This window comes from Delphinus delphis, chromosome 2 (assembly GCF_949987515.2).
Source record: "Delphinus delphis chromosome 2, mDelDel1.2, whole genome shotgun sequence".
Lineage (NCBI taxonomy): Eukaryota > Metazoa > Chordata > Mammalia > Artiodactyla > Delphinidae > Delphinus > Delphinus delphis.
Genome location: NC_082684.1, coordinates 153,671,297 through 153,690,297, shown reverse-complemented (window position 1 = coordinate 153,690,297; position 19,001 = coordinate 153,671,297). Strand labels below are relative to the sequence as shown.

General features: G+C 39.9%; 1 protein-coding gene across 2 annotated transcripts in view; it reads left to right on the top strand.

Annotated features, from left to right (window-relative positions):
- PRKCQ (protein kinase C theta) overlaps window positions 1-19,001 on the top strand; it is a 159,514-nt gene that overhangs the window by 77,144 nt on the left and 63,369 nt on the right. For both annotated transcript variants that reach the window (XM_060006009.1, XM_060006007.2), the window contains 2 exons: window positions 413-573; window positions 4,174-4,347. In XM_060006009.1, coding sequence (XP_059861992.1) covers window positions 413-573; window positions 4,174-4,347 — 335 coding nt within the window. The remainder of the gene's footprint in view (window positions 1-412; window positions 574-4,173; window positions 4,348-19,001) is intronic.

Sequence of the window (19,001 nt, the reverse complement as noted above, 5' to 3'; positions counted from 1 at the left end):
TCCATTTCTTCGTCCCCATGTGGTCGGTCACAGAAACTGACGCCACTGTGCCTGTGAGCCACGCAAGCAACGGAGAACCATTTTCCCTCCAATTTGGTTAAAATCCCTATTTGTCTGCGATTCGGCGTTATCAAAAGTGCTCATTCCTGTTGCATAGATGGTCTTTTGCTGATTGGAATGTTTCTTAACTTGATATTTTCCCCAGTCTGTTGCATAAAGAGACACAGTCCATCCCCCAGATCCCAGGCTCCCAGGCAGGAGGTGCTGCTTTTGCCCTGCAGGCACCCCTTTCTGCATCGCTCTGAATGGAGCTTCAGAATGGGATGTGGAAAAGAAAGCGTGTTCTCAAAGTAGCTAGGACGACCTTCCGCTGTTCCTTATTTCCTTTTAACCACTGATTTGCCATTTTCAGAGCCTCAGGGGATCTCCTGGGAGTCTCCCTTGGATGAGATGGAGAAAGTAGGCCATCGTCCAGAACCTGAACTTAACGTAGAAAGACCATCTCTACGTATGAAATTAAAAATCGAGGATTTTACCTTGCACAAAATGTTGGGGAAAGGAAGTTTTGGCAAGGTATGATATTGTATGTAGAATTCTGTGGCCCAACTTCCAGAAATTGAAGAGCAGATCTGGCCAGTGGAACTGAACTGGTGGAACTGAACCATACATGGGTGTGCAGAGAGCGCATTCCTGGTCAGGAACTGTCATGTGATGTGATGTATGTTAGAGGGCAGAGAGACATCTGAATTAATAGGGACCCGGGGAGCTCTGGGGAATAGCAGCCTCTGCTTCCTGGGAACAACGATTCAAGCCATTTCACTTGGAAGGTGTCCATCCCACGAGCTTGTGTGTTTGGTATCCTTGGACACCAAAGAAATGAGAAGGTGCCTCAGCCGGTTCCTGTTTCACAGATATGTTTGTTTCATTGGTGGTTTTTTTGTTGTTGTTTTGTTCCTTTCTCAAACCTGGAGTGTGGTTTTTACCTTCTGTGTGATTTCTTCTCTACCAAACGTCCTCAGCCTTGTTTTAGTTTGCTAGGGCTACTGTAACAAAATACCACAGATGGGGAGACTTCAACAACGGAAATTTATTTCTTCTAGTTCTAGAGGCTGGAAGTCCAAGATCAAGGTGTGGACAGGGCTGTTTCTCCTGAGGCCTCTCTCCTGGGTGTCCACGCGGTCTTCTCCCTTTGTCCTCACATGGCCATTCCTGTGTGCATGTCTGTGTCCTAACACCCTCTGCTTATAAGGACACCAGTCATATTGGATTAGGACCCATCCTAATGACCTCATTTTAACATAATTATCTCTGTAAGCACCGTGTCTCCAAATATGGTCTCACTCTGAGCTGCTGGGGTTTAGGACTCCAATATATCAGTTCTTTGGAAGGGACACAATTCAGCCCAGAACACGGCCCTAGCTTGAGCGTCTTAGGAAAAGTTCCACAGAGGAAGTCCCTCCTCTAAATTCTTCCTGCCACTCACTCAGGTTATGGGCCATTAGTCAGTCACAGAGGGCAAGGAGAGGAGGAAGGAGACATAATGGAAGAAATTATAATCAACTCTCAGTGACAAGAGGAGATTTTCAAGCCAGTGATTGTAAAGAGGGATGTCATGGAATATAGGCTTTTAGGTTATTTTGGATATTAAGGATATCACGTGTATTAATGGAACTCTCAGTTGTTTTATATTTATATTGGATGCAACGTCTAGGAAAGTTTTAGCCAAAGACTACTGTTCCGTGAATTTGTGCAGCCAAGACCAGCATTGTGCTCAGCACCTGCTCACTAGACTTTGGCTGCAAAACTCACCCAGTTTATTTAATAATAATGTAACTGGGTATTGCCGTAGCTGAAGGACATTGTGCTGCAGTTGGGGTTTCTATATAATACCAAGGCATTGCCTTTGGCAAAATCCACTCTGCCCTACAAACTGTAGCTGATATCCATTAATTCGTTTATCTTGTTTCCACAATAACATGAACCATAGCAGGCTCGTCTGGTGTTAATCTGAGTGTAAGAGGCAATTTTACAGCCAGTCTTCATTAAAATTTAGCATCAATTAATGTGCAGTTTATAACCTGTTTCCAAAAACTGAAAGCACATTATAGAGATGGAAATGGCTTTTTTTCCCAGCTTCTTAGTTTATGGCTGATTTGGGGATGTTTTATGGAAAGAAGCAATTACCAAAAGGGGACTTTTAATTGTTAAAGGAAAGCTTTTCTTTGTTCCCGTGTGGATTTTACTTTTCAACAAAGTTAAGAAGACATTAAGTTAAACCTAGATGCCTTAGTAAATAACCCAAGGGACAGCTGAGAGCTTCAGGTATCCTCTGCTCTGTGTCCAAAGCAGTAAGCCCCTCACCATCAGGACCCCGGATCCCTGCACTCTGAGGGGGGCTGTACCTTGGGGCCCAAGGAGAGGGGGATGGAGCACCAGAGCAAAAAGGGGCAGCCATATCTCCTTTTCTTCCAACACTAAGAATACTCAAACTTGTTTCTCTTCTTTCTTTTCACTCTATATGGGAAGTATGGTTCCTCATCAAAATGGTAGCCTCTGTATTCTGGTTCTCCATCGATTTTAGGCCCAGGAGAACAAACTGCATGTTTTCTGGGGATATGTACGTACATCATTCATTTGCCTGAATTCTCATCTAAGCTCTACCCCCTCTATCAAGCCAGCTACCCCACAGTTATGTGTCTGCACTGTATTATTTTAAACACAGACACGTGCATTTTCACTATTGGTGTAACATCATTAACGTCAACAATCCCTAAAAGTCACTAAAAGAAGCAAATGGCAAGTGGTTTTTTTTTTAAGTATAGTTGATTTACAATATTAGTGTCAGATGTATAACATAATGATTCAGTAGTTTTATAGATTATACTCCATTTAAAGTTATTACAAAATAGTGGCTGTATTTCCCTGTGCTATACAGTATATCCCTGTTGCTTATTTTATGCATAGTAGTTTGTATCTCTTAATCCTATACCCCTATATTGCCCCTCCCCCTTCCCCTCTTCCCACTGGTAACCACTAGTTTGTTCTCTATATCTGTGAGTCACTTTCTGTTTTGTTATATACATCCATTTGTTTTGTTTCTTAGATTCCAGTAACTGTCATTTAGAAAGCATTTTACAGTTCACAAATCACTTTACCACCTGGTATTTGATTTTCACAACAGTCCCGTAAGTCAGCAGTGTGTTGATAGTTACCGCTTTTACACATTCGGGAACTGAAGCAGCCCAGGGAGGTTAATTTGCCCACATTCCCACAGCTAGTAAGTATCTGTGAAATGAGGCCTGAGCTGGGGTTTTCTGTCTCCAAATGCCATGTCCTCACTCCTGTCAATCGTCTGTGGCTGCATCATTTGCAAAAGTGAAAGTTGGTGAAACTCTCCATTACATGCCATCTGGTGTCCTTTCTTATAAGATTCATGAAATCAAGTGGAAAAAGTAAACTTTGGAGTTAGATTTCCCACTGAGTAGCTCCATGAATTTGAGAAAGTTACCCTTTGAGCCTAGTTTTTTTAAAATTATTACTATCTATCTGTGTTGCAGAGTGTTCTGAGCTAAGAATTAAATAGATACTAAAATTAGATAGCACATGTGAAGCACATAGCAGAATGCCTGACACATAGTAGGTCTTGAAGATAATATTAGTGTCTGTGCCATCAGAGGAAATGCTGTGCATTCTATAAGCACATCAGGAAAGCTCAATTCCTCACATATTCTTTTTTTGCCTTGAAAAAGTGGCTAAAACTTAGAGTAAGGTTTTATGCTCATTTTCAGTGATACTTCAAGAACAATCAAGTCCTCCTTCCACTACTTGCTGCTGCTTCCTTCAATACATATTTGCCTCTGAATGGTTTTATAAACTTACTCAGGTCCCTGGGTAGACAGGGCACACTTTTTAAAATAGAATTTCTCAGTGGCTGAGAATAACCCATCCAATTGCCCCATAGTTTTGTGAAACCCTTTGAAAGGTAGAGAGAGGATGAAACCGTTCTGTATCATCCCACACCTGTGAAGCTCTATTTGTCTCCATAAAGAGGGTGGAGGAGGATTGGAGAAGTCGTCTTTTCTCACCCAATACATCTCTCTCAGGACTTCGTGACTCTTCTTTAATGAGCGTGAATCCAAATTCTAAAATAAAGTGTCTTCCCCTTCCCTCTAGGTCTTCCTAGCGGAGTTCAAGAAAACCAATCAATTTTTCGCAATAAAAGCCTTAAAGAAAGATGTGGTTTTGATGGACGACGACGTGGAGTGTACAATGGTAGAGAAGAGAGTTCTCTCCTTGGCCTGGGAGCATCCGTTCTTAACGCACATGTTCTGTACGTTCCAGACCAAGGTAAGGCTATCTATCCTTCATCTCTGCCTCTCACCCCAGTAAATCTGGGTGCTCCTGGCAGCCCTCATCTGGAGACATGGGATACTCTCTCCGTTTATTTCTTCCATCCATCCAAATAAGTTTCTTCTGCGCTAAACACCATTGAAATATTACTTAGAATTTTTTAATGTAGTTGATCGGGAAAGGGCCTTACTTCTGGATTTGTTTGTTTTTTAGAACTTGGTTTAACTTATATAAGCAGTATGTGACTTGCTTAACAAGGCAGTGCTTTGTGAGAGGGAAAAAGTGACATCTGTTTATTCATCTACCATATGTGTATTTGAAGAGATGAAAGTTGGAAAAATAGATCAAAACCTGTGTGCACTGTTATTTTCCTTTATAAGGCCAGTAGAAGATCACCCTTTAGAGCGGGCTTCATCAGTGAGGCCCTGAGCATTGTGGTAAAAGGGTGAATTTTGTCAGAAGTGTCTCTTCTGGGAGAATTCTCCTCCTGATCTCCTTTTTCCTTAAAATTAAAAAAAAATTTTCGTTTGACTCATTTTAGAAAATTTGGAAAGTGCGTATATGCTCAGAGAAGAAATCATTTTTAGAAAATTGATTTTAGAAAATTTGGAAAGTGCTTATATGCTCAGAGAAGAAATCATTTTTAGAAAATTGATTTTAGAAAATTTGGAAAGTGTTTATATGCTCAGAGATCATTTTAGAAAATTTGGAAAGTGTTTATATGCTCAGAGAAGCAAATCATATGTAATCCCATCACTTGGGTATACTCACCGTTAATACTTCTAAGTTTATCCTTCTAGATTTTTCCCCCATTAGATTTTTAAAGGTAAAAATAATGACCTACTGGAAATACCTCCTGTTCTGTAACTTGCATTTTCAACACTCTCTACATTTCCTCACATCTGTGGGTATTCTTCTACAATTTATCTAATTAGGCTACTTCTAAATTTTGTTCTGATTCGAATAACACTGAAATGAACATCCTTGTAGTTCAGTCTTCCTGCACAGACATAATGATTTTCTCTTTTTATTTTTCTACCCTACTTGACCCTATATCCCTATGTATGAGAGCCCAGAATAATAAGCAGACCCATGTGGAGCCATATGGTTAAGGTCCAAAGAACATGAGGAGTTTTTCTCTTGTTCTCTTTCAAGCCTTGATGAGAATGTCCTACCTTAGGACAAGTAACTGAGGACCTCAAGATGCCTCCAGCCACAGGAGGCATTAGTGGGGAAACTGGGAGTCAGCCAGAAAATGTGGGCAGTCACTAGGGGTTTCATCACCACTTCTCCAGCTCCCAGTAGCTTCTCAGCAAGTGTTTAATTAGGGAATAAATGAATAAATATACTTGGCTAAAATAAAGAGAAACCAGACCATGAAAAAGCACTCAATGATCATATACTGTATTCAAAGCATTGTGAAGGATATAGAACGAATACAGTTCCTGACCTGGAGAATTTCATACTATAAAAAATTAAAGAGGCAAGAATGACACTTCTAACAGTGGTGAGTAATATTAATTGCAGAATGCAGACTCTAAGCACCAGAGCTGAGAAAACTAGAAAGTAGAATTTGAATAGAAATTAGAATAGGCAGAAAGGGTCTTGGACAGCAGAGGTGTAGGGGCTATAAGAAGGCATGAAGGAATAAAGGGATTATGATAAGCTCTTTAAAAGTAGGCTTATGTTTTCCAGCAGGAAGGAGTTTGGAATTTCTGATAAGGAGGGTTAGAAAGATTTCCTGCTAGAAATTTCCTCCTGGAGATCATAAATATCTGCTGGTCTGGGATGGTGCAGATATTGTACTGGAAGACAAAGTAAGCAACTGTCCCACTCTCCTGGGCTGTGTTCTAGATTTGCTGTGGTTACTTACAATCTCATTTTTTCCTCTTGAAATATTGTGGGACTTTTATCAAAATACTAAATACACCTCAGACCAGGCTTCTAGGGGCATTATGTAATCAAGTTTCACTCGGCACCTTTCCCTGCTGTTTTTATATATTTGTTTGTATCATTGTTTTCGTACTGTGTAGGGAAGGCTGTTGTGAATCCCACTTTGCAGAAAATAGGTATGTTTCCTTCTCTGATTGTCAGTTAGAGCCTCAGGCAGAGTTTGCTTCTTTCCCCGTTACAGGAAATGCTCTTAAGATTTCAAGCCTATGTAATGCTTTACCAAAACCAGAAAAGTAAATGCATGAGAAAAAGTGTCAGAGAATGTACATATCAAATGTAAAAATGACTGTCTCACTACTTAGATTTCAAGGAATTGAGTCCTTTTAGAAATAAGAGATGTGGGGGGGGCAGGGAGAGGCAAAGCTTACATTATACTTTCTGAAGGACCCTGATTTGAGATGTCCTGATTTTTTAATTTTATTCATTTTTTATTGAAGTATAGTTGCTGTACAATATTATGTTATAGGTGTACAATATAGTGATTCATAATTTTTAAAGGTTATACTCCATTTATACTTATTATAAAACATTGGCTAGATTCCCTGTGTTGTACAATATATCCTTGTAACTTATTTTATACTTAATAGTACTGATTTGTTCTTCAAACCTTGTATGTCAAACAAAATAACCACAAGTGAGTTACACACAAGTGAGTGTAAACAGCAGCAGTCGATATGAATCATGATTTCCTCTGGGTAATTTTTTAATGTAGTCAGTTGGGAAAGGGCCTTACTTCTGGATTATTTTGTCTGCTTGCTTATTTTTTAGAATTTGGTTTAACTTATATAATAACGAGGATTCCAAGCATATGTGACTTGCTTAACAAAGCAAAGATTGCTTTGGCTCTTTGGGGTCTTTTGTGGTTCCATACAAATTTTAGGATTATTTGTTCTAGTTCTGTGAAAAATGCCATGGGTATTGTGATAGGTATTGCATTAAATCTGTAGATTGTTTTCCGTAGTATGGACATTTTAACAATATTAAGTATTCTAATCCATGAACACAGGATATCTTTCCCCATTTCTTTGTATCATCTTGAATCTTCTACATCAGTATCTTTTAGTTTTCAGACTACAGGTCTTTCACGTCTTTAGTTAAATTAATTCCTAGGTATTTTATTCTTTTCTGATGCAACTGTAAATGGGATTGTTTTCGTACCTTCTCTTTACGCAGTATACAGAAATGCAACACATTCTGCATATAAATTTTGTATCCTGCAACTTTATTTATAAGGTCTAATATTAGTTTTTTCACAGTTTCTTTATGGTTTTCTATGTATAGTATCATGTCATCTGCAAATAGTGACAGTTTTACTTTCCTTTTTCCAATTTGGCTATCTTTCGTTTTCTTGTCTGATTGCTATGGCGAGGACTTCCAATACTATCTTGAATATAAGTGGTGAGAGTTGGAATCCTTGTCTTTTTCCTGATATTAGAAGAAAAGCTTTCAGCTCTTCACTATGGAATAAGTTGTTAGCTGTGGGTTTGTCATATATGGCCTTCACTAAATATGTTGAAGTGTATTCCTTCTATACCCACTTTGATAAGAGTTTTTATCATGAATGGATGTTAAATTTTTTTAAATGCTTTTTCTGTTATCTATTGAGATGATATGGTTTTTGTCCTTCATTTTGTTAATATGGTGTATCATGTTGACTGATCTGTAGATATTGAACCATCCTTGCATCTCTGGGATAAATCCCACTTGATCATGGTGTATGACTCTTCTAATATATTGTTCAATTTGGTTTGTTTATATTTTGTTGAGGATTTTTACATCTGTATTCATCTGGGATATTGGCCTGTAATTTTTGTGTGGTGTCTTTGTCTAGTTTTAGCATCATGGTAATGCTGATCTCATAGAATGAGTTCAAAAGTATTCCTTCCTCTTTAATTTTTTTGGAATATTTTGAGAAGGATAGGTATTAACTCTTTTTATATATTTGGTAGAATTCCCCTGTGAAGCAATCTTGTTCTGGACTTCTGTTTGTTGGGAGTTTTTTTTTTTTTTCCCCACTTATTCAATTTCATTACTGATTATCAGTCTGTTAGATTTTCTGTTTCTTCCTGATTCAGTCTTGAAAGATTGAATGTTACTAGGAATTTATCCATTTCTTTTAGGTTGTGCAATTTGCTGGCATATAATTGTTTATAGTTGCCTCTTATGATTCTTTGTATTTCTGTGGTGTCAGTTATAGTTTCTCTTTCATTTCTGATTTTATCTGGGCCATCTTTCTTGATGAACGTGGCTAAAGGTTTACCGGTTTTCATTATCTTTTCAAAGAACCAGCTCTTAAGTTTAAGTGATCATTTCTACTGTTATTTTTTGTCTCCATTTCATTTATTTCCACTCTGATCTTAATTATTTCCCTCCTATTAACTTCAGGCTTTATTTCTTTTTATAGTTCATTTAGGTGTCAAGTTCGGTTGTTTGAGATTTTTATTTCTTGAGGTAGGCCTGTATTTCTATGAATTTTCCTTTTAGAACGCTTTTGCTGTGTCCTGTAGACTTTGGAAAGTTGCATTTCCATTTGTCTCAAGGTATTTTTTATTTCCTCTTTGATTTCTTCAGTGACCTATTGGTTATTTAGTAGTATGTTGTTTGGCCTCCATTTGTTTGTGTGTTTTGCAATTTTCTTCTTTTGATTTCTAGTTTCATACCATTGTGGTCAGAAAAGATGCTTGGTATGATGTCAGTCTTGTTAAATTTATTGAGACTTGTTTGGTGGCCTAACATAACCTACCTGGAGAATGTTCCATGTGCACTTGAAAAAGAATCTATATTCTGTTTTTGGATGGAATGTTCTGTAGGTCATTTAAGGCCAGTGTTTCTTTATTGATTTTTCTGGTTGGATGATCTATCCATTGTTGAAAGTGGCATTAAAGTCCCCTATTATTATTGTATTACTTTCAATTTCTCCCATTATGTCTGTTAATAGTTAGGTGCTTCTATGTTGGGTGCATAAATATTTACAAATGTTAAATCCTGTTCTTAGATTGACCCCTTTATTATTATGTAATGTCCTTCTTGGTCATTTGTTACAGTATTGTTTTAAAGCCTATTTTGTTGGCTATGAATATTGCTACCCCAGCTTTCTTTTCATTTCCATTTGCATGGAGTATCTTTTTCTGTCCCCTTACTTTCACTCTGTGTGTGTCTTTAGGTCTGAAGTGAGTCTCTTGGAGGCAGCATATAGTTGGGTCTTGTTTTTTGTTTTTAATCCATTCAGCCACTGTGTTTTGATTGGCGCATTTAGTCCATTTACATTTAAAGTGGTTATTGATAGATATGTACTTAGTGCCATTTTGTTAATTGTTTTCTGGTTGTTTTTATAGCCCTTCTCTGTTCCTTTCTTATTCTCTTTGCCTCTTTCCTTGTGGTTTAATCATTTTCTCTAATGTAATGTTTGTGTTCCTTTCTCTTTATTTTTTGTACATGATAGGTTTGTTTTTTTGGTTTTTTGTTTGTTTTTTTGTTTGTTTTTTTTGCGGTATACGGGCCTCTCACTGTTGTGGTCTCTCCCGTTGTGGAGCACAGGCTCCAGACGCGCAGGCTCAGCGGCCAGGGCTCACGGGCCCAGCCGCTCCGCGGCATGTGGGATCTTCCCGGACCGGGGCGCGAACCCACGTCCCCTGCATTGGCAGGCGGACTCTCAACCACTGCGCCACCAGGGAAGCAGGGAAGCCCCATCATAGGTTTTTGATTTGCAGCTACCATGAAGTTCATCTCTCTCTCTCTCGTATATGTATATGAGTTTATTTTAAGCTCAAAGTCACTTAAGTTAGAATGCATTCTAAAAGCACTACATTTGTACTCTCCTTGCCAACATTTTGGTTTTTATGTCATATTTTATGTCTTTTTGTGTATCCCTTCACTTCTTTTGTAGTTATAGTTGATTTTACTACTTTTGATTTTACTACTTTTAGCCTTCATGCTAGTTTAAGTGGCTGTTCCACAGCCTTTCCTATATATTTTCCTTTACCAGTGAGATTTTTTCTTTCATATATTTTCATATTTCTGTTTATGGCCTTTTCGTTTCACTTACAAAAAAATGTTAAAGGGTCTTCTTTAAGGCCAGTTTAGCAGTGATGAACTACGTTAGTTTTCACTTGTCTGGGAAACTCTTGATCTTGTCTTCAATTCTGAATGATAACTTTCCCAGGTAGAGTACTCTTGGTTATAAGTTTTCTTCCTTTTAAATTTTTTCCTTTCAGCACTTTATCATGCCACTGCCTCTGGCCTGCAAAGTTTTTGATGAAAAGTCAGCTGTCAGTCTTACAAGGGTTCACTTGTAGGTGACTAGTTGCTTTCCTCTTGCTGCTTTTTCTTATCTTTAATTTTTGCCATTTTCATTGCAATGTGTATTGGGGTATATCTGTTTGGGTTCATGTTGTTTGGGACTCTCTGCTTCCTGGGCCTGGATATCTGTTTCCTTCACCAAGTTAGGGAGGCTTTCAGCCATTTTCTTTTCTCCTCCTGGGACCCCTATAATGTGAACGTGAGTAGGCTTGATGTTGTGCCAGAGGTACCTCAAACTATCATTTTTAAATTTTTTTTCTTTTTGCTGTTCTGTTTGGGTGATTTCCACTCTTCTGTCTTCCAGATTGCTGATCCATTCTTCTGTATCGTCTAATCTGCTGTTGATTCCCTGTAGTGTGTTTTTCATTTGTTATTGTAGTCTTCGGTTCTGATTGGTTCTTTCTTATATTTTCTGACTCATTGTTGAAGTTCTCATTGTGTTCCTTTATTCTTCTTTCGAGTTCAGTGAATATCTTTATGACCATTTACTTTGAACTCTTAAATCCAGGTAATTTACTTATCTCTATTTCATTAGGGTGTTTTCCCCAGGGTTTTATCTTGTTCTTTCACTTGGAACATATTCCTCTGTCTCCTCATTTAGTTTGACTTTCTGGTTTGTTTCTATGAATTAGGTAAGACAGCTACGTCTCCTGGTTTTAAAGGTGGCCTTGTGTAAGGAGCATCCCCTGTGTGGGCTGGGCAGCTTTGGCAGTCTGGTTGGGTCAGGCTCAGCCTAGGGGTGAGGGGGGCTGGAACTGGAGCAGGTATGGGCCAGGGGGCGGGGGCTGTCTCTGGGCAGGGTGTCCTGTGGCCACCCTGTCAGGATGGCTGGAGCAACATGAGCCAGAGTGGCCTAGGATATATACCACACCAAAGCCACCCCGGTAGCATGGCTGTAGCTAGTGCAGGCCTGGGCATGCTACGGTGGCCTTGGCAGGCTGGCTACAGTGTCTGGACTGTTTTTCCATCCATGCACAGCACCTCCAACCCTGGAGAGAGTTCCAGCAGTTCCCCATGTGTTTGGCAGATGCTCTAAGGTTAGTAAATGGATTTCCTTCAAATATGGTCTAAAGTGTCCTTTAAATTGCTGGGGGTTTTTTTCTCACTGTGCACCAAGGTGGGCAAGTCTGTGCACAGGCCTCTCAGTGGTATCCCTCTCTACTGCAGATCGCTGTGTCAGGGGTGTTTCCTGTTGATGCTGGGTCTTGGTCCCTCCGTCATTTCTTGTGCAGAAGCTGTTCAATCAGCTCTTTGTTCTTCAAGAGAAATTACTTTCTGTGTAGGTGTACATCAGTGTGTCCATGGGAGGAATCTTTTAACTGTACTCACTAACAAACTAAAATCTATTAGCAACAATCATAAAACCTTGAAAATACATGTCATAAATTACTTTAGAAACTCACTGTTAACAAATGTTTCTTGTTGACCTGCTAAGTTCTATGTTTCCCCAACAGAGGCAAGACTCAAACTATATGGGGATTAAATTAGAAAACTATTTCCTTTTGCTACCTAATTCTAAGTAGTAAATAGAAAAATACAAGTTCTAGCTTGGAAGAGTAGTATTCTGCTTTCTTGATTTTAAGATACCATCAATAATTAGATGCCCTGTTTTCTTTTTTTTTTTTTTCATTTTAACATCTTTATTGGAGTATAATTGCTTTACAGTGGTATGTTAGTTTCAGCTTCACAACAAAATGAATCAGTTATACATATACATATGTTCCCATATCTCTTCCCTCTTGCATCTCCCTCCCTCCCACCCTCCCTATCCCACCCCTCCAGGCGGTCACAAAGCACCGAGCTGATCTCCCTGTGCTATGCGGCTGCTTCCCACTAGCTATCTACCTTAACGTTTGGTAGTGTATGTATGTCCATGACTCTCTCTTGCTTTGTCACCGTTTACCCTTCCCCCTCCCCATAGCCTCAAGTCCATTCTCTAGTAACTCTGTGTCTTTATTCCTGTTTCACCCCTAGGTTTTTCATGACATTTTTTTTTCTTAAATTCCATATATATGTGTTAGCATACGATATTTGTCTCTCTCTTTCTGACTTACTTCACTCTGTATGACAGACTCTAGGTCTATCCACCTCATTACAAATAGGTCAATTTCGTTTCTTTTTATGGCTGAGTAATATTCCATTGTATATATGTGCCACTTCTTTATCCATTCATCTGTCAGTGGACACTTAGGTTGCTTCCATGTCCTGGCTATTGTAAACAGAGCTGCAGTGAACATTGTGGTACATGACTCTTTTTGAATTATGGTTTTCTCAGGGTATATGCCCAGTAGTGGGATTGCTGGGTCATATGGTAGTTCTATTTGTAGTTTTTTAAGGAACTCCATACTGTTCTCCACAGTGGCTGTATCAATTTACATTCCCACCAACAGTGTAAGAGGGTTCCCTTTTCTCCACACCCTCTCCAGCATTTATTGTTTCTAGATTTTTTGATATGGCCATTCTGACTGCTGTGAGATGATATCTCATTGTAGTTTTGATTTGCATTTCTCTAATGATTAGTGATGTTGAGCATTCTTTCATGTGTTTGTTGGCACTCTGTATATCTTCTTTGGAGAAATGTCTGTTTAGGTCTTCTGCCCATTTTTGGATTGGGTTGTTTGTTTTTTTGTTATTAAGCTGCATGAGCTGCTTATAAATTTTGGAGATTAATCCTTTGTCAGTTGCTTCATTTGCAAATATTTTCTCCCATTCTGAGGGTTGTCTTTTGGTCTTCTTTATGGTTTCCTTTGCTGCACAAAAGCTTTTAAGTTTCATTAGGTCCCATTTGTTTACTTTCGTTTTTATTTCCATTTCTCTAGGAGGTGGGTCAAAAAGGACCTTGCTGTGATTTATGTCATAGAGTGTCCTGCCTATGTTTTCCTCTAAGAGTTTGATAGTTTCTGGCCTTACATTTAGGTCTTTAATCCATTTTGAGCTTATTTTTGTGTATGGTGTTAGGGAGTGATCTAATCTCATACTTTTACATGTAGCTGTCCAGTTTTCCCAGCACCACTTATTGAATAGGCTGTCCTTTCTCCACTGTACATTCCTGCCTCCTTTGTCAAAGATAAGGTGACCATATGTGCGTGGGTTTATCTCTGGGCTTTCTATCCTGTTGCATTGATCTATCTTTCTGTTTTTGTGCCAGTACCATACTGTCTTGATTACTGTAGCTTTGTAGTATAGTGTGAAGTCAGGGAGCCTGATTGCTCCAGCTCCGTTTTTTGTTCTCAAGATTGCTTTGGCTATTCGGGGTCTTTTGTGTTTCCATACAAATTGTGAAATTTTTTGTTCTAGTTCTGTGGAAAATGCCAGTGGTAGTTTGATAGGGATTGCATTGAATCTGTAGATTGCTTTGGGTAGTAGAGTCATTTTCACAATGTTGATTCTTCCAATCCAAGAACATGGTATATCTCTCCATCTATTTGTATCATCTTTAATTTCTTTCATCAGTGTCTTATAATTTTCTGCATACAGGTCTTTTGTCTCCTTAGGTAGGTTTATTCCTAGATATTTTATTCTTTTTGTGGCAATGGTAAATGGGAGTGTTTTCTTGATTTCACTTTCAGATTTTTCATCCTTAGTGTATAGGAATGCCAGAGATTTCTGTGCATTAATTTTGTATCCTGCCACTTTACCAAATTCATTGATTAGCTCTAGTAGTTTTCTGGTGGCATCTTTAGGATTCTCTATGTATAGTATCATGTCATCTGCAAACAGTGACAGCTTTACTTCTTCTTTTCCGATTTGGATTCCTTTTATTTCCTTTTCTTCTCTGATTGCTGTGGCTAAAATTTCCAAAACTATGTTGAATAAGAGTGGTGAGAGTGGGCAACCTTGTCTTGTTCCTGATCTTAGTGGAAATGCTTTCAGTTTTTCACCATTGAGGACGATGTTGGCTGTGGGTTTGTCATATATGGCCTTTATTATGTTGAGGAAAGTTCCCTCTATGCCTACTTTCTGCAGGGTTTTTATCATAAATGGGTGTTGAATTTTGTCAAAAGCTTTCTCTGCATTGTTGAGATGATCATATGGTTTTTCTCCTGCAATCTGTTAATATGGTGTATCGCGTTGATTGATTTGCCTATATTGAAGAATCCTTACATTCCTGGAATAAACCCCACTTGATCATGGTGTATGATCCTTTTAATGTGCTGTTGGATTCTGTTTGTTAGTATTTTGTTGAGGATTTTTGCATCTATGTTCATCAGTGATATTGGCCTGTAGTTTTCTTTCTTTGTGACATCCTTGTCTGGTTTTGGTATCAGGGTGATGGTGGTCTCGTAGAATGAGTTGGGGAGTGTTCCTCCCTCTGCTATATTTTGGAAGAGTTTGAGAAGGATAGGTGATAGCTCTTCTCTAAATGTTTGATAGAATCCGCCTGTGAAGCCATCTGGTCCTGGGCTTTTGCTTGTTGGCTGGGCTTTTGCTTGTTGGAAGATTTTTAATCACAGTTTCAATTTCAGTGCTTGTGATTGGTCTGTTCATATTTTCTATTTCTTCCTGATTCAGTCTTGGCAGGTTGTGCCTTTCTAAGAATTTGTCCATTTCTTCCAGGTTGTCCATTTTATTGGCATAGAGTTGCTTGTAGTAATCTCTCATGATCTTCTGTATTTCTGCAGTGTCAGTTGTTACTTCTCCTTTTTCATTTCTAATTCTATTGATTTGAGTCTTCTCCTTTTCTTGATGAGTCTGGCTAATGGTTTATCAATTTTGTTTATCCTTTCAAAGAACCAGCTTTTAGTTTTATTGATCTTTGCTATCATTTCCTTCATTTCTTTTTCATTTATTTCTGATCTGATGTTTATGATTTCTTTCCTTCTGCTAACTTTGGGGTTTTTTTGTTCTTCTTTCTCTAATTGCTTTAGGTGCAAGGTTAGGTTGTTTATTTGAGATGTTTCCTGTTTCTTAAGGTAGGATTGTATTGCTATAAACTTCCCTCTTAGAACTGCTTTTGCTGCATCCCATAGGTTTTGGGTGGTTGTGTTTTCATTGTCATTTGTTTCTAGGTATTTTTTGATTTGCTCTTTGATTTCTTCAGTGATCACTTCGTTATTAAGTAGTGTATTGTTTAGCCTCCATGTGTTTGTATTTTTTACAGATCTTTTCCTGTAATTGATATCGAGTCTCATAGCGTTGTGGTCGGAAAAGATACTTGATACAATTTCAATTTTCTTAAATTTACCAAGGCTTGATTTGTGACCCAAGATATGATCTATCCTGGAGAATGTTCCATGAGCACTTGAGAAGAATGTGTATTCTGTTGTTTTTGGATGGAATGTCCTATAAATATCAATTAACTCCATCTCGTTTCATGTATCATTTAAAGCTTGTGTTTCCTTATTTATTTTCATTTTGGATGATCTGTCCATTGGTGAAAGTGGGGTGTTAAAGTCCCCTACTATGAATGTGTTACTGTCGATTTCCCCTTTTATGGCTGTAGTATTTGCCTTATGTATTGAGGTGCTCCTATGTTGGGTGCATAAATATTTACAATTGTTATATCTTCTTCTTGGATCGATCCCTTGATCATTATGTAGTGTCCTTCTTTGTCTCTTTTAATAGTCTTTGTTTTAAAGTCTATTTTGTCTGATATGAGAATTGCTACTCCAGCATTCTTTTGGTTTCCATTTGCGTGAAATACCTTTTTCCATCCCCTTACTTTCAGTCTGTATGTGTCTCTAGGTCTGAAGTGGGTCTCTTGTAGACAGCAAATATATGCGTCTTGTTTTTATATCCATTCAGCCTATCTGTGTCTTTTGGTGGGAGCATTTAGTCCATTTACATTTAAGGTAATTATCGATATGTGTGTTCCCATTCCCATTTTCTTAATTGTTTTGGGTTCGTTATTGTAGGTCTTTTCCTTCTTTTGTGTTTCTTGCCTAGAGAAGTTCCTTTAGCAGTTGTTGTAGAGCTGGTTTGGTGGTGCTGAACTCTCTCATCTTTTGCTTGTCTGTAAAGGTTTTAATTTCTCCATCAAATCTGAATGAGATCCTTGCTGGGTAGAGTAATCTTGGTTGCAGGTTTTTCTCCTTCAACACTTTCAATATGTCCTGCCACTCCCTTCTGGCTTGCAGAGTTTCTGCTGAAAGATCAGCTGTTAACCTTATGGGGATTCCCTTGTGTGTTATTTGTTGTTTTTCCCTTGCTGCTTTTAATATGTTTTCTTTGTATTTAATTTTTGACAGTTTGATTAATATGTGTCTTGGTGTATTTCTCTTTGGATTTATCCTGTATGGGACTCTCTGTGCTCCTGGACTTGATTAACTATTTCCTTTCCCGTATTAAGGAAGTTTTCAACTATAATCTCTTCAAATATTTTCTCAGTCCCTTTCTTTTTCTCTTCTTCTTCTGGAACCCCTATAATTCGAATGTTGGTGCGTTTAATGTTGTCCCAGAGGTCTCTGAGACTGTCCTCAGTTCTTTTCATTCTTTTTTCTTTATTCTGCTCTGCAGTAGTTATTTCCACTATTTTATCTTCCAGGTCACTTATCCGTTCTTCTGCCTCAGTTATTCTGCTATTGATCCCATCTAGAGTATTTTTCATTTCATTTATTGTGCTGTTCATCATTGTTTGTTTCATCTTTAGTTCTTCTAGATCCTTGTTAACTGATTCTTGCATTTTGTCTATTCTATTTCCAAGATTTTGGATCATCTTTACTATCATTATTCTGAATTCTTTTTCAGGTAGACTGCCTATTTCCTCTTCATTTGTTAGGTCTGGTGGGTTTTTGTCTTTTCCTTCATCTGCTGTGTGTTTTTCTGTCTTTTCATTTTGCTTATCTTACTGTGTTTGGGGTCTCCTTTTTGCAGGCTGAAGGTTCGTAGTTCCTGTTGTTTTTTGTATCTGTCCCCAGTGGCTAAGGTTGGTTCAGTGGGTTGTGTAGGCTTCCTGGTGGAGGGGACTAGTGCCTGTGTTCTAGTGGATGAGGCCGGATCTTGTCTTTCTGGTGGGCAGGTCCACGTCTGGTGGTGTGTTTTCGGGTGTCTGTGGACTTATTATGATTTTAGGCAGCCTCTGTGCTAATGGGTGGGGTTGTGTTCCTGTCTTGCTAGTTGTTTGGCATAGTATGTCCAGCACTGTAGCTTGCTGGTCGTTGCGTGAAGCTGGGTGCTGGCGTTGAGATGGAGATCTCTGGGAGATTTTGGCTGTTTGATATTATGTGCAGCTGGGAGGCCTCTCGTGGACCAGTGTCCTGAAGTTGGCTCTCCCACCTCAGAGGCACAGCACTGACTCCTGGCTGCAGCACCAAGAGCCTTTCATCCACAGGGCTCCTTAATTTGGGATGATTCGTTGTCTATTCATGTATTCCACAGATGCAGGGTACATCAAGTTGATTGTGGAGCTTTAATCCGCTGCCTCTGAGGCTGCTGGGAGAGATCCCTTTCTCTTCTTTGTTCTTACAGCTCCCAGGGGCTCAGCTTTGGATTTGGCCCCGCCTGTGCGTGTAGGTCGCCGGAGGGCGTCTGTTCTTCGCTCAGACAGGACAGGGTTAAAGGAGCCGCTGATTCGGAGGCTCTGGCTCACTCAGGCTGGGGGGTAGGGAGGGTCACGGAGTGTGGGGCGGGCCTGCAGCGGCAGAGGCCAACGTGACGTTGCTAGCCTGAGGTGCGCCATGCGTTCTCCTGGGGGAGTTGTCCCTGGATCCCGGGACCCTGGCAGTGGCGGGCTGCACAGGCTCCCGGAAGGGGGTGTGGATAGTGACCTGTGTTCACACAGGCTTCTTGGTGGTGGCAGCAGCGGCCTTAGCGTCTCATGTCTGTCTCTGGGCTCCGCACTTTTAGCCGCGGCTTGCGCCCGTCTCTGGAGCTCTCTTAAGCAGCGTTCTTAATCCCCTCTCCTCGTGCACCAGGAAACAAAGAGGGAAGAAAAAGTCTCTTGCCTCTTCGGCAGGTCCAGACTTTTCCCCAGACTCCCTCCCGGCTAGCCGCGGTGCACTAACGCCCTGCAGGCTGTGTTCACGCCGCCAACCTCAGTCCTCTCCCGGCGCTCCGACCGAAGCCCGAGCCTCAGCTCCCAGCCCCGCCCGCCGCGGGCGAGCAGACAAACCTCTCGGCTGGTGACTGCCAGTCGGCCCGATCCTCTGCGCTGGAATCTCTCCGCTTTGCCCTCTGCACCCCTGTTGCTGTGCTCTCCTCCGCGGCTCCCAAGCTCCCCCACTCCGCCACCTGAAGTCTCCGCCCGTGAAGGAGCTTCCTAGTGTGTGGACACTTTTCCTCCTTCACAGCTCTCTCCCGCTGGTGCAGGACCCGTCCCTATCCTTTTGTCTCTGTTTAGTTTTTTCTTTTGCCCTAACCAGGTACGTGGGGGGTTCCTTGCCTTTTGGGAGGTCTGAGGTCTTCTGCCAGCGTTCAGTAGGTGCTCCATAGGAGTTGTTCCACGCGTAGATGTATTTCTG